Source organism: Anopheles arabiensis, chromosome 3, assembly GCF_016920715.1.
Source record: "Anopheles arabiensis isolate DONGOLA chromosome 3, AaraD3, whole genome shotgun sequence".
Classification (NCBI taxonomy): domain Eukaryota; kingdom Metazoa; phylum Arthropoda; class Insecta; order Diptera; family Culicidae; genus Anopheles; species Anopheles arabiensis.
The window spans coordinates 75,020,110-75,032,381 of record NC_053518.1 but is presented as its reverse complement, the minus strand read 5'-3'; the positions used below and the strand labels follow the sequence as shown (position 1 = coordinate 75,032,381).

Sequence of the window (12,272 nt, the reverse complement as noted above, 5' to 3'; positions counted from 1 at the left end):
CGGCTGTTGAAGATTAACCAATAAATAATAATTATAATGACAGCTAAATTTAACTATGTTTCATAGATAAGTTGCATGTTGGATAATCTTCACCATGTGTTAAGTTTCAAGAAATAACCGGTGAATTTGGTTAATGGTTCAACACTAAAGGTATGTTCAGATGTTTACTAAATTCAACAGAACAAAATAAAGATTTTAGACCTAACAATGGTATTCAATAATGTAACTGTGATATAGAAATGATGACCACACCGTTTGGTTGTCTTCTGTCTAATGCCCGTTTATTTCACCTTCATGCGGTTTGTCGCTTTGACAGATTGACGTTGTCGGAGCTGTCTGATCCTTCACGTCACTGATTAAAGTGCAGGGCTGCCAAACACCACAGTAACTTTGTTTGATAATTCCTCCGGAGAATGTCTAATTAAAGCAACAAAAAAACACAATTTACTTGAATTGTATCAACGCTTAGACTTCAAAATTCTATTGCCAGAAAATGTTTGCACATTTCCTATTTACCGATCACAAACATGATCTGCAATGCCTGACATGCTCCCAACTGATGCATCAATCGCTTTCAATCGATTTTAAACAGCCCGTGCAAAAACGCTTCCTCGCCGAAGCTTTAAATCCAGCCCAACCGATACGACATAATTAGGTGAAATTGGCTGCAAAGTCATCATACAGGTACCGCCCATCAATTGACGCGCATCGTTTGCACCGAAGCGGCCATAACCTGCTACGGAGTCGCAATCAAGCTATCATTAGGGCACCTTCAGCTGCGCCGTGATCATAGCGACCCGGGAACGCTATGACACCCTGCAATCGGTGCAACTATTACCCAATCGTTTTGCAGGCTTCCCAGTACACCCCTTTGCTCTCCAGCTGCAGGGACCCATAGTTAGTGCAGCACCTAACCTAACCTCATCGATGAGCAGAACAATATTGCGAGTGCTCAACTAACGCTACGGGGTGGGCAAGAAAGCAACAGGAACTGGAAAACTCCATTTCATCTTCTCCCGTGTTCCACGCTGGTTGACGCTGGCAATATGTCAGCTACGATTGACAGGGTACGGTCCCCCCGTATCTTTGTAACGTTCGCTCAATTTGCAGCGAGTGTTTCAATTTTGTCGTTTGAACGTTTACCGGTTGAAATCGATTTGTTTGAAAGTGCCCGCGAGCAGACCCATTTTTGTTTGGCACTCAGAAAGGCAGTGTGTGTGAGGGTTTGTGTGACATGTGACAGTTGCTGTTGGGGAGTGAGTTACTGATGGCATAATTGCTTGTGAAATACCGTACTAGTCTCGTGTTAAAGCGAAAAGCACAAGCATTAAAGCACGAAATCATACCGAAATCAGATACGGAGTTAATTTTGTATTACAGACAAACAGTCAACGATTTGACCACCAGGAACAAATGTCAGCCTTCAGCAGCATGCGATAAGCGCCGTAAGTCAGTAGGACAGCACCGACTCCCAGCAAAAACCGGCTCACGCTCGCAAGGTTCAACGAGTACCAGACGCGCTCATAAGATGACCGTTGGTGGAAATACTTGAAGTGCATACACTGCATATCGGTCACCTCCCGGAAGGTGATGGTTTGCGGTCGAATCTCGAGCAGCGCCAAAATTGCGGCCCGCACGCCTGCAAAACAAAGGGTAGGTAATGATGAGCCAAAGCTTTACTACTTCCTGCCCTCCCGTTTGATGGGAAGTGGGGTAGATGCTCGAAACCCACACACTCCAACTTACCGCCCTGGATCGAGCCGTTGATGAACCCCCGGTACCAGCAGCTAACATTGGTCGAGGAGAAGATGATGCACCGCTCGAACGTCGGAAACACATCGAAGTAGAACGGTATCGGGTGAAGTTCGAGGCCGAATTCCAGCGGCTTCTGCATCGTGCGGCAGGCGAAGTTCGTGCGCAGCAGGCGCAGTATCGTGTCGCGGATGAGATGCCGCTCGGTATCGTTCAGGACGCCCCGGAGCGGCGAAAAGTAGGTGCCGGATAATTGATTGCGCCCCGATTCGTAGCATATTAGGCACTGGGTGGGGCAGAATATGCTGCCGGTGTAGCCGTGATCGCGCCAGTACGGAGCCGGATAGCGCACGGTAAAGTTGGCCATCGACCAAAGCCCGAGCTGTATGTCGGGCTGGTGGAAGTAGAGCGGTCCCTCGGGCAGGATGCTAATCTGGACCAGATCGAGACAGGAGACGGCCAAAATGACGAACCGCGCACGCCACCGCCGGCCGGTCCCGTCGGTTAGCGAGACGATGTCCGACCGCTGTTCGCTGGTAATTTCCACCTGCACAATGTTGGTCGAGTAGGTGACGTGCTCCGGGCCGACGCGTGCCACGAGCCGTTCGATCAGTACGTCCCAGTTGAGCGAGCCGACCGGCTGAAGGTGGCCGTTCTGCAACGTAAGCATGTCGTACAGATCGCGCACGGACGACATCGAACGGAACAGCCGCAGGCAGGCGGCCACGGTCAGCTCGGACGGGTAGAAGCCCGTGCCGATTTTGATGAGAAAACGAAAAAATCGCCTCGACGCTTCGAAGAGCAACTTTCTCTGCAGAAAGCATTCCATGTTCTGGGCGTTGCTTTCGATGTACTTTACCGTGCAGAGACAGTCCAGCTCCGCCATAAACCGGGTACTTTCCAGCCGTACCAGCAGGTCGCGAAGGGAGGACATGAAGCTGTTCGCTCCCTGCGAGCCGCTGGGACGCTTCCGAAACGGACCGATCGAAAAGAGGGAGCGTCGCGCTTCACTAGCTTCCGACTGGCGCCAAACCGTGCCGAGCGGGATCTGCAGCTCCCGGCAGAGGTTCATCGCGTGGTAGTGGTGCGGTGTTATCCAGCGCGTTTTCAGCCCGTCCAGCGTGCCGCCCGGATGGGTGGACTTCTCGAACAATCGGAAGCGTATGTCCGCCCGCTTCTCGCTGATCGTTTTGGCCGCCATCAGGCCCGAGATGCCCGCACCGACGATGGCCAGATCGAGCAGCTCGGACTCGCCGTCCTCGTCGTCCTCGTCTTCGTTCGCGGTCCTGTGCCCGGACGATAGCTGCTGTGAAGTTTGCATGTTTTTTCTTTTGTTGTACCGAACCAATTGCAAAACAATAACAAAAAAAGGAACGAACTAAACTTTGTGTACAGAAAGAATTTAATGTAGCTGACAGCGGGGAGGAAGCAGAACAAAGATGTCACTGTTGTCTATGGTTACTTTGATTGGGCACGTGTTTGAAGCTGTTGCCAAGCTGTTCGTTGACGTTGATGTGGCGTCTGTTTTTGGTTTGATGTGGTATTCTGTAGGGAAGTGTGACAGAATAATTGGTAGAAGTTCTTCAAATTCAATTGAATTCAATTTAAGCTGAAATGTGTTCTATCCTTGGGATGTTGCATAACGCACCATATTCTTGAAAGCTGTACAGGGTTCTATTCCCACTAGGATTGTTCTCCCGTGGCAAGGACTAAGTATCTAGTGGCGTTGTATAGAGACCCTGTGTAAGCTACTTTGGGCGTCAAGGTCTTACAAGAATTATTGTATGTACATGTTTTGCTGACTTCATTCTCAAGTCTCGATTGATACTTCTTGCGTGAGTAAAAATACGCAACGGTTGACGTAAAATCAGCTCCATTTACAGTCTGAGCTCCCTGGTTTAATTTGGATTGCCTGCCAACTATTGCAATCATTGGCACTACTTTCCATGCAAATAAAATTGGAATTTTGAGCTAAAAAGCGTTTATTTACGCTTTATAGATGTAATTACATTGAAAAGAAGTTATTTAAGGGTATCAAAATACAATCCTACCTCGAGTTAAGAGATACTCAACTTATACAGAGAGTGTGGCCCTTCACGATTGTAGTCAGTTTTTTGTATGGAGTTTGACAATTGGAGGCTGAAATCATGTAAACACTCCATACAAAACCACACACAAAACTAGTCTGCAAATTTCAGTCTTGATTATTCTAGCCTTAAAGCTAGAATTAGATTCGAGTACCTGCTCGAAAAATGGCAAAACAAGATGGTGTTAACATTTATCCCAAGGTGGATTAAATAGATCCGGTGATGGAATCCAGAATCAAAGTGTATGTAGTCCAGGTGGTCTCATAGCCTGTTTTTATAACCCAATTTAATCAACATTTTATGTCTGGATGGGTGAAAACTTTTGTTTAAATAAGCTTTCTGGAGGCATGACGAATACACAAAACACTCTTAAAATCTCCATTCAGAAACTTCTTCTTCTTCTTTGGCACAACAACCGCTGTCGGTCAAGGCCTGCCTGTACCAACTAGTGAAGTGAGCTTGGCTTTCAGTGATTTATTGTTACTATAGCACAAAGGGCCTACAAACTACGGCCCTCAAGAGCTTACAATGCGGCCCACGATGACTTTGCCAGAGTTAAAATAAATATTAAGTTATTTGACTTTTTCAAATGAAATTGTATTTTTTGCTTTTTTTTAGACAAAAATCAATCTTTAGTAACACGAAGCTGTACAAGTATCGTTAGCATTATGTTATAAAAACAAGATTTAAACGTTCACTCATCAGTTACAGGTAGCGTCAAATGGCCCTCAACATAGTTATTTTTGAAGAAATGCGGCCCGCAAGCTGAAAAGTTTGGAGGCCCCTGCTATAGCAGGAGAGTCAGTCCTACGCAGGATAGTCAGTCCTACGTATGGGGGCACGGTCTATTCGAGGTTTGAACCCATCACGGGCATGTTGTTATTTCGTACTAGTTGACGACTGTACCACTAGACCGGCCCAAACAGAAGTGATAAAAACCAAATTCATACACCTTGGGATAAGCCCACCTGTATATTATACCCACTTAGATAGCTGCTCGAACACTGCTATACAATGTAAACAGCTGACAGGCTGAAATTTCAGCCTACGAACTTACAACGGAAAGGGCCCCAGTACTAGTTTTTCAAATTTGTTTGTTCTTAGATCTCCGCATTAACCAAGTAACTTGTCAGCAGACTGTACCACAATGTCGTGTTGCCAGACTCTTCGGCTTGGAAATCAGTGTCTTTTATTTATTTTTGAAATGTCAGCGTCAAAATGTGTTTGAATGAAATTCTTAAGAAATACACTTTATACAAAAAAAAAACGCAAAAAATCCTGGTGGTTCTGCGATCCAATGACCTCATTCTAATCTAAACCATGATTATTGTGTTTTTATTCCTATTTTTATGGAATTGTTGATTATCCAATAATAATGCTTTTAAGGTCACACAATCGTAATAGTAATGTAATGTACACGATCTCTTGCCAGTTGATGCGATCTATTTCTCATTACGGTTTTTAATTATGAAACAGCGTGCAGTAAATCTAGTGAACTGTAAAGTCGAAAATATTCTCGGCGACACAATCTAAAAATATCAAACTGGAAGGTCTGGATGTTTTCAATAAAATTCTAACTTTATGGTTGTTTCTGTACATTTTTCAACTGCAAAGCCTTGTTTTTTCTGAAGTCTGGAGCAATTTTGATATCACTGAACAAGAAATAAAGAAATTCACACTTTTGAAGAATTTGAAGTAACTCCTCAAAATTCAGCAGCAGCAGCGTCAACTTTTCACTTTTTCCAGAATGATAAATAAGATCAAGATAGTTTAACCATTACATCGTTTGCTTACATGGTTTCCCTTCACACAGTTCTCATCCTTTTTCTCTCACCTCCAACCGGAAATAGAAATAAATCATTCCACACTTGAAGCCTTCAAGCCGAATGTCTACTTTCCGGCAGGAGCCCGACCATATCCGTGCTGATAGAACGTGCCCCATCATTGTTCGTGTTCCGTGACCGATTAATCCATCATACACGTGCTGGATGTAACCCTTCCTTTTTTGTGTGTGTGTCTCTCTGTGCCCCTCAAACGCATGGCAGGAAATGGGATGAAATCGAAAAGCTCGCATCCGGACATCCGGCGAAGCGGCCCGGAAAAGTCACAAGCCGGACATTCTAGCGACAGACAGGCGACGTCATGTCATCACTCAGAGCAGAGGTTAATAAATTTTGCAGCTGCGGCAGCAGCAGCCGACGAAGGCTGTGTATGGGGTGAAATGCTCTTTTTTTGCCCGAGTCCTGGAATCATTCACAGCCCCGGAGTGGGTTTTGGAAGCTGGGCGCTCAAAATGAAGGGCAATTCATCTCGCTGGTTCGGGGTTCCGGCAAAGACGAGCTAGACGTGATCGAAGATGAGATATGTAGGAGGTGTGAAAGAGACGAAGGGGCATGCACACACACACACACGCTTGACACGGCCGAATCTGTGAGCCCCGGAGGTACACACGCTCGAACAACTCATTCGTTTGTCGGGGTGTCATAGTGATAAATACGAATCAGGACAATATTGTTCACATTAACTATGATTGATAGTTGTGCCCGGCAGGGCGAATCCTGCACGTACCATCTGACGATGGCTGGCTTTTGACGGTGTGTGTGTGTTTTTTTTGTGCTAGTCGGCCGTTCAGACAATTTGACTGCTTTTGGCTGGTTCCGTCGCAAATGACGCCAACATCGATTCGATCGATTTCGGTCCCAGTTCAGATTTCCAGGTTTTTGTGCTGCTGCTGTTGCTGCTACTGATACCGTTGCATTCGAGTCGATTGTACCACGGTGTCCCGCGGAACCAAACACACCCCTTCGGCGAACATTTAGCGAATTTGTCGAAATGCTGGAACACTGTACGTCCAGCCTGAAGCAAGCGGACCGAACTCAACTAGCACAGAGCAGCAGCACGAGTCTGAGCTGTTGGCACTCGTTCCCGGAAGTGGAACGACGCCCAAGTGCACCGATCGATCTGAAAGCGATAGTGGCGTCAGTAATGCGAACCGTCACACCGTCACTACAATGTGCTACAAACGTGTGTGTCTCCCTGCCGTAGGCATCAGTGTAAGCGTGTGCGTGGTGGCCTGGTGCGAACGCTCTCGAACATGATGCCGGAAATGTGCAGCCGGAAAACGTGAAAATGCGTTGTTTACGTTTGGCATCAAACGTGCCCATTCACCCACACACATACAGCAGCATATAAACGAAAGCATCATCCATGCTTGTGCTCATCCTGCTCTGCCGGTCGTGGTCAATGAGCCAAGCAAACGGAACAGCTTCCACCATCACAATTGGTTTCGATTGGGCACGAATGGAAGGTTGTTAAACTGTGCCAAGGCAAAAATGGAGCCCCAGTTTTTATCCTCCCCTCCCCCTGTGGACAAAGAAGGAAACCATTGTCCCAGTCGGCATAGCTGGGCGATCCTTCACATTGTCCGTATTCTGTTCCGTTTCGTTTAGTTCCCGTGCCCATATTGCTCGTCCCGGGGAGGCGTTTTCATTTGTCATCGTCATCAGCTAGCGTGCCGTAGGGTTGGTGAGGTTGGCGGGGATCCCGTTACATGGTCACTAGCACACTAACACGAGCGAAAGGATTATCAATAAAAATGTACCCACCCATTCGGGTCAGCGAGATGACCCAACCGGGGGGGAATGTTGTACGGGGAGCTGTGGCCGGTACACAATTGGAGCCGGTCTGCCTGTTTTCCTTTCTCCTGTTTGCTCGGCAAAACTGTCCGTACAATTTTTGGGGGTCGTGTGATGTAATCCAGACTGTGTGTTTGTTGTACGATTTCGACTACGGCTGTGTGTTGAGGTGTGATGGTGTTTGCTTTGTAATGGTGGGTTTGGTGGGTTAGTTTTAAAGTGACCCAGTGAGATAGCAGCATTTAATGCCTGGCTTGATGAATGATTGCTGTGGCGGGGTGAAATGCACTATTTAGTAGATGTTTCTTGTTTTAAATTTAAAGATATTTGTATTTCAGGTATGAGGATTAAGGTAATGAATTGCGTTCATGTGTTCATTGCGTTCATGCGTTTATTGCGTTCATAATTTCAAAAACACCCAATCTGTTCATTTGTTTACAGATTATTAAAGGGTCATTCAAAGTAATTTACAAAGGATCGTTAAGTGAATTGATGGCATACAAATACTAATAAAGTAAATGCTTTTTTAAATAGTTTCAACATTCATCATCAAGATCAAGGTCACATAGTTTTTTCTACAGATATGAATAGATCTTTAAGAGTTATAGAGAAGTAAAGTTGTCCTTGTTTTTGCATTTTTCATTTAATTTTTTAGTTTACCAAACAGGGCAATCTATACTAACATCTATAGTTTATTTAAATTAATATTCCTATATCAATCCTAACCTAACAAATCTTACTAGAATACAGGGTGTACCTAGCCAATCCGGCATCGCAAAAACTTTATCGGTCGCCTTAAATACTTATTCGTGCGACGTAAATCCTCAAAACTATGAAAGTAATTCACAAGACCCGAATATAACTGACAATTACAACATTGTGGTAATTATTAACCTTACAAAGTATCTTTGAAATAAAGTTCTAAACCCAATTGGAGCCAATTGCCAATGAGCCAATTGGAGTGTTAAGACTCTTTAGGAGTGCATTTCATCATGAAAACAATAAAACAAATTTGCTTACGTAGCGAATTAAACTTTAATATCACATAATGGGGGCCTTCACGATTCTAGTTAGTTTTTTTTGTATGGAGTTTGACAGTTGGAGGCTGAAATCATGCAAACACTCCATACAAAACCACACAAAAACTAGCCTGCAATTTTCAGTCTAGATTATTCTAGCCACAAAGCTAAAATTAGATTCGAGTACCTGCTGGCCGGTCTCGTAGTACAGTCGTCAACTCGTACGACTCAACAACATGCCCGTCATGGGTTCAATCCCCAAATAGATCGTGCCGCCATACGTAGGACTGACTATCCTGCTATGGGGGGAATCAATTAGTCACTGAAAGCCAAGCCCACAAGTGGGTACATCGGTTGTTGAGCCAAAGAAGAAGAAGAAGAACCTGCTCGAAAACACGGGTTTGTTTACATTTATCCCAAGGTGCATTAAAGAGATCAGGTGATGCAATATAGAATCAAAGACGACTGTGTATGTAGTCCAGGTGGTCTCATAGCATTTTTTTTATAACCAATTTTAAGTATCACTTTTTAACAGAACGAGTAAAAACTTTTGCTCAAATAAGCTTACTGGAGGCTTGACGAATACTCAAAACACTCTTAAAATTTTCATTCAGAAACAGAAACGATATAAATCAGCCTTTTAAATTCATACACCTTGGGATAAGCCCACCTGTATATTATACTCACTTAGATAGCTGCTCGAAAACTGCTAAACAATGCTAAAAACAGCTGACAGGCTGAAATATCAGCCCACGAACTTAAAACGGAAAAGGCTCCAATGTTTAATTTAATGTTATTATGTCAAAACAAATTGAGCGTTCCGGGATGCATCAACGGGTCCGCATTATTCCAGAACATGGTTTCTTTACCAATTTTTAACCCTGACGGGTCCTGTTTCATATCAAGAGACGCGAATGATGCCAACATGATTAAAGGTTAAATTGAACTTATCAATCAGGATATCGAATCGGATGATACAGTTTGTCACTACATGTCTTGTCATTATTACTTAAACAACTTTTTTGTAAGAAAGGAAATAATGTATATCCATGGAATACTACAGATGCTTCTTCAAAGATTAAGTGAATTGAGCATGAACACTGTTCGGGTTCTCAATTTTAATCTTATCAGCTTTCTGGATCGTATGATCATAGAATTATTTTGAAGAACTGATTAATTACTAATTGAATGTTTGGTTCTGGTTTTTAGAATAAACTTGAAATAAATTCAGTATGCTTTTTAAAATAAAAAAATGCCCTAATTTAAGATAAAATTTAAATGTTCCCCTCATAACACAAGGCGCAGAACTCAACACATTATTCCGTACTTTGTAAAAGCGACTAAGACTTTCAGTTTAATTTAATTTACTGCCAAACTTTGTAAGAATTAATGAACTCAATTTATTACACTAACACTCCTTTCGGATTTGATTCTGGTGAAAGTATTTATCCTAGCAATTCTGCTTGCAATGCAATATTTACCCCTTTCCTGCTCTTTCTCTACCAGCACTCCTCACCAGGAAAAGTCGGTAGATGAGGACACGTAAATGTCATCACGCTTAATTCACCACAGCTCATCATTTCTGCTCAAGTACAGACTTTTCCATCGCTGTGAATTCTCTTCATCTCTGTCTCTCCCGGTGCTCAACCCCCTCAGAAATGGTGGGCGTAAAACTGTCTCAACCAAAGCAAAACTAACAAACACAACGCTGCTGGAGGAAAGCGCCCGAGCACCGAAACAGAATGCGAAGTGCATTAGTTCTTGGTGCCATTTTTGCCTTAATTAATCTATAAATCCTTTCCCGCCCGCTTCGGGCCGCTTACACAGGGTACCATTTGATAAGCAGAAAACAATCCGCACACCGAATCCGGTGGTGCTGTGTCGCATTTGCCGCATTTCCTGCGCCACTAAGCGCTCACCGCTCACATGGCACTGACCGGCCGACAGGGTTCCGAGCAAAGCGCTGGCCGATGATAGCGCTTGGATGCAATAATTTGGTACGCTTTAATTCCATGCGGGATTTCGTTCGTGCCGCTGTCGCACTAGCGAAAGAGAAAGCGGCAACCGTACTGGGCCGGGGCTGTAGATTCTTGGCTTTTCATAATCATTTGCCAGCAGCAAATCATGGCTACGACTACGTGCTCGGAAATGATAATTTTATGAGCTGCACAGATTCGGCCATTTAGTGACCAGCATCGTTTGTCGGCTTTAATTTGAAGTTTTGTGCGTGGTGTGCTGCTGGCGCAGGGCAGGGAAAGTGCGATAAACGTACTTCGGAAGGGCCATGCATCGGTAGCATGTACGTTACAATCTACATGATAATCTGTATCTGCTACGGTAATGGTTGTTCGTTCGTTCGTTACAGTACCAAAGTGCAAATGATTGTATTAATTTGCTATGTAGGATTGTGAGACAGCAATTGTGCTTGTATACTGGTTTAATGAAAATAAATGAGTAAAATAAAACAATTAGTTCATAAATTGTTAATAAAATTATGTAGGGATAACGTTTGTTGTTGTTAATATTTCTATGAAAATCTTAACATTTAAATAAATAATTCTTAATAAATTAACAATATTCCTCTTCGTCTTACTTGATGCAACTTCCACTGTCAATTATGGCCGGCTTAACTAAATTAGGAGCTAAGTTATCTGTAATATAGTAGTGTATCTAAAGAAGATAAATAAGTTCTTTATGGTGTGCTAAAGCTATTCGAATAGAGACAATACCCCCGATTATTAAACACAAATTGTAAAGACAAGTTGTCAAAATCGAAAGATTTGTATTATGACATCCGTTTGTGTTGTGTGTTGGAAAAATAAAATTTGACGAAACACAAACTCACAAGTACACTGCCGAGATATGTATTATGAAACACAAACTGAAATCCAAAGCTGTCAAACTGCTTTCCGTCAGCTTTTTCCAACTCCAGCCCGTCAGCGCCAATCTCAGATTGTTTAACCGACACAACACAACAACAAAGTTGTTGCTGTTGCTTCCACGACAAAATATAAATATTTTATTTCAGAAATAATCAAATTTTATCATTTTAAACAAAAAATATCTGTACTGCCATATCCATAAAAATGGCAATATGCTGGAGATACTGGTAACGTGCTGCTGTTTTGGGTTAAGAAGCTGCTGTTATTTCCTTCCTCTGTTGTTGTTCGATGGTAGTCGAAAGATGAAGGGCTCACGCACCTGGTTTGCGTTCAACAGTAAAGGATTCCAGCAACTTCTTCAGTGAGTGACTGCTTCAACAACAAACAGCATAGGCACTTGTAATTATCACATCTAATACTGCATACACTTTTAGGAATAACAAAGACTCGGAGGGCTCGATTTCCGCCAGAATGTCAAGGAAAATTTCCTTCGACACACGAATTTTTTTCTTAAATCTGAAATTAACAACCACGAAATAAAACATGTATAACACGGTTTGCACATATGATCCACATGCTCAACTCACGCTTGGTTAGAAAGCTGTAACGGGTCGACACAAACACAGCAGTCGGCGCTGTTTTGCCAGATCTACCGTTGTTTCTACTTCACTGCTGTCGTCACTTACGAAGTGGGAGAAAATCATTTCGATGTTTTAAACAAGGATTGTTAGCTTGATAAACGATCGTGTCTTAAATAAACTTGTTTACGTTTTTTATTTTGATTTTGAACAATTTGACACATCGACAAAGGCTTTGACACAGCTTTAACGAAAGAAAAAAAATTAACGAAACTTGTCTATCACAAGAACGGTTTCAAAATGCATATCTATTTTCCGT

General features: G+C 43.2%; 2 protein-coding genes across 2 annotated transcripts in view; both read right to left on the bottom strand.

The window, feature by feature from the left end:
* The window catches only part of LOC120902588 (5-hydroxytryptamine receptor 1), an 80,787-nt gene that overhangs the window by 25,005 nt on the left and 43,510 nt on the right, over window positions 1-12,272 (bottom strand). The gene's annotated exons all lie outside the window — the stretch shown is intronic.
* On the bottom strand, window positions 1,281-3,218 carry LOC120902590. The gene is made up of 2 exons (XM_040311443.1): window positions 1,747-3,218; window positions 1,281-1,639 (listed from the first exon to the last, which is right to left on the bottom strand). The coding sequence occupies exons 1-2, from the start codon at window positions 3,071-3,073 to the stop codon at window positions 1,389-1,391; spliced, it is 1,578 nt and encodes a 525-aa protein (XP_040167377.1). The 5' UTR covers window positions 3,074-3,218; the 3' UTR covers window positions 1,281-1,388.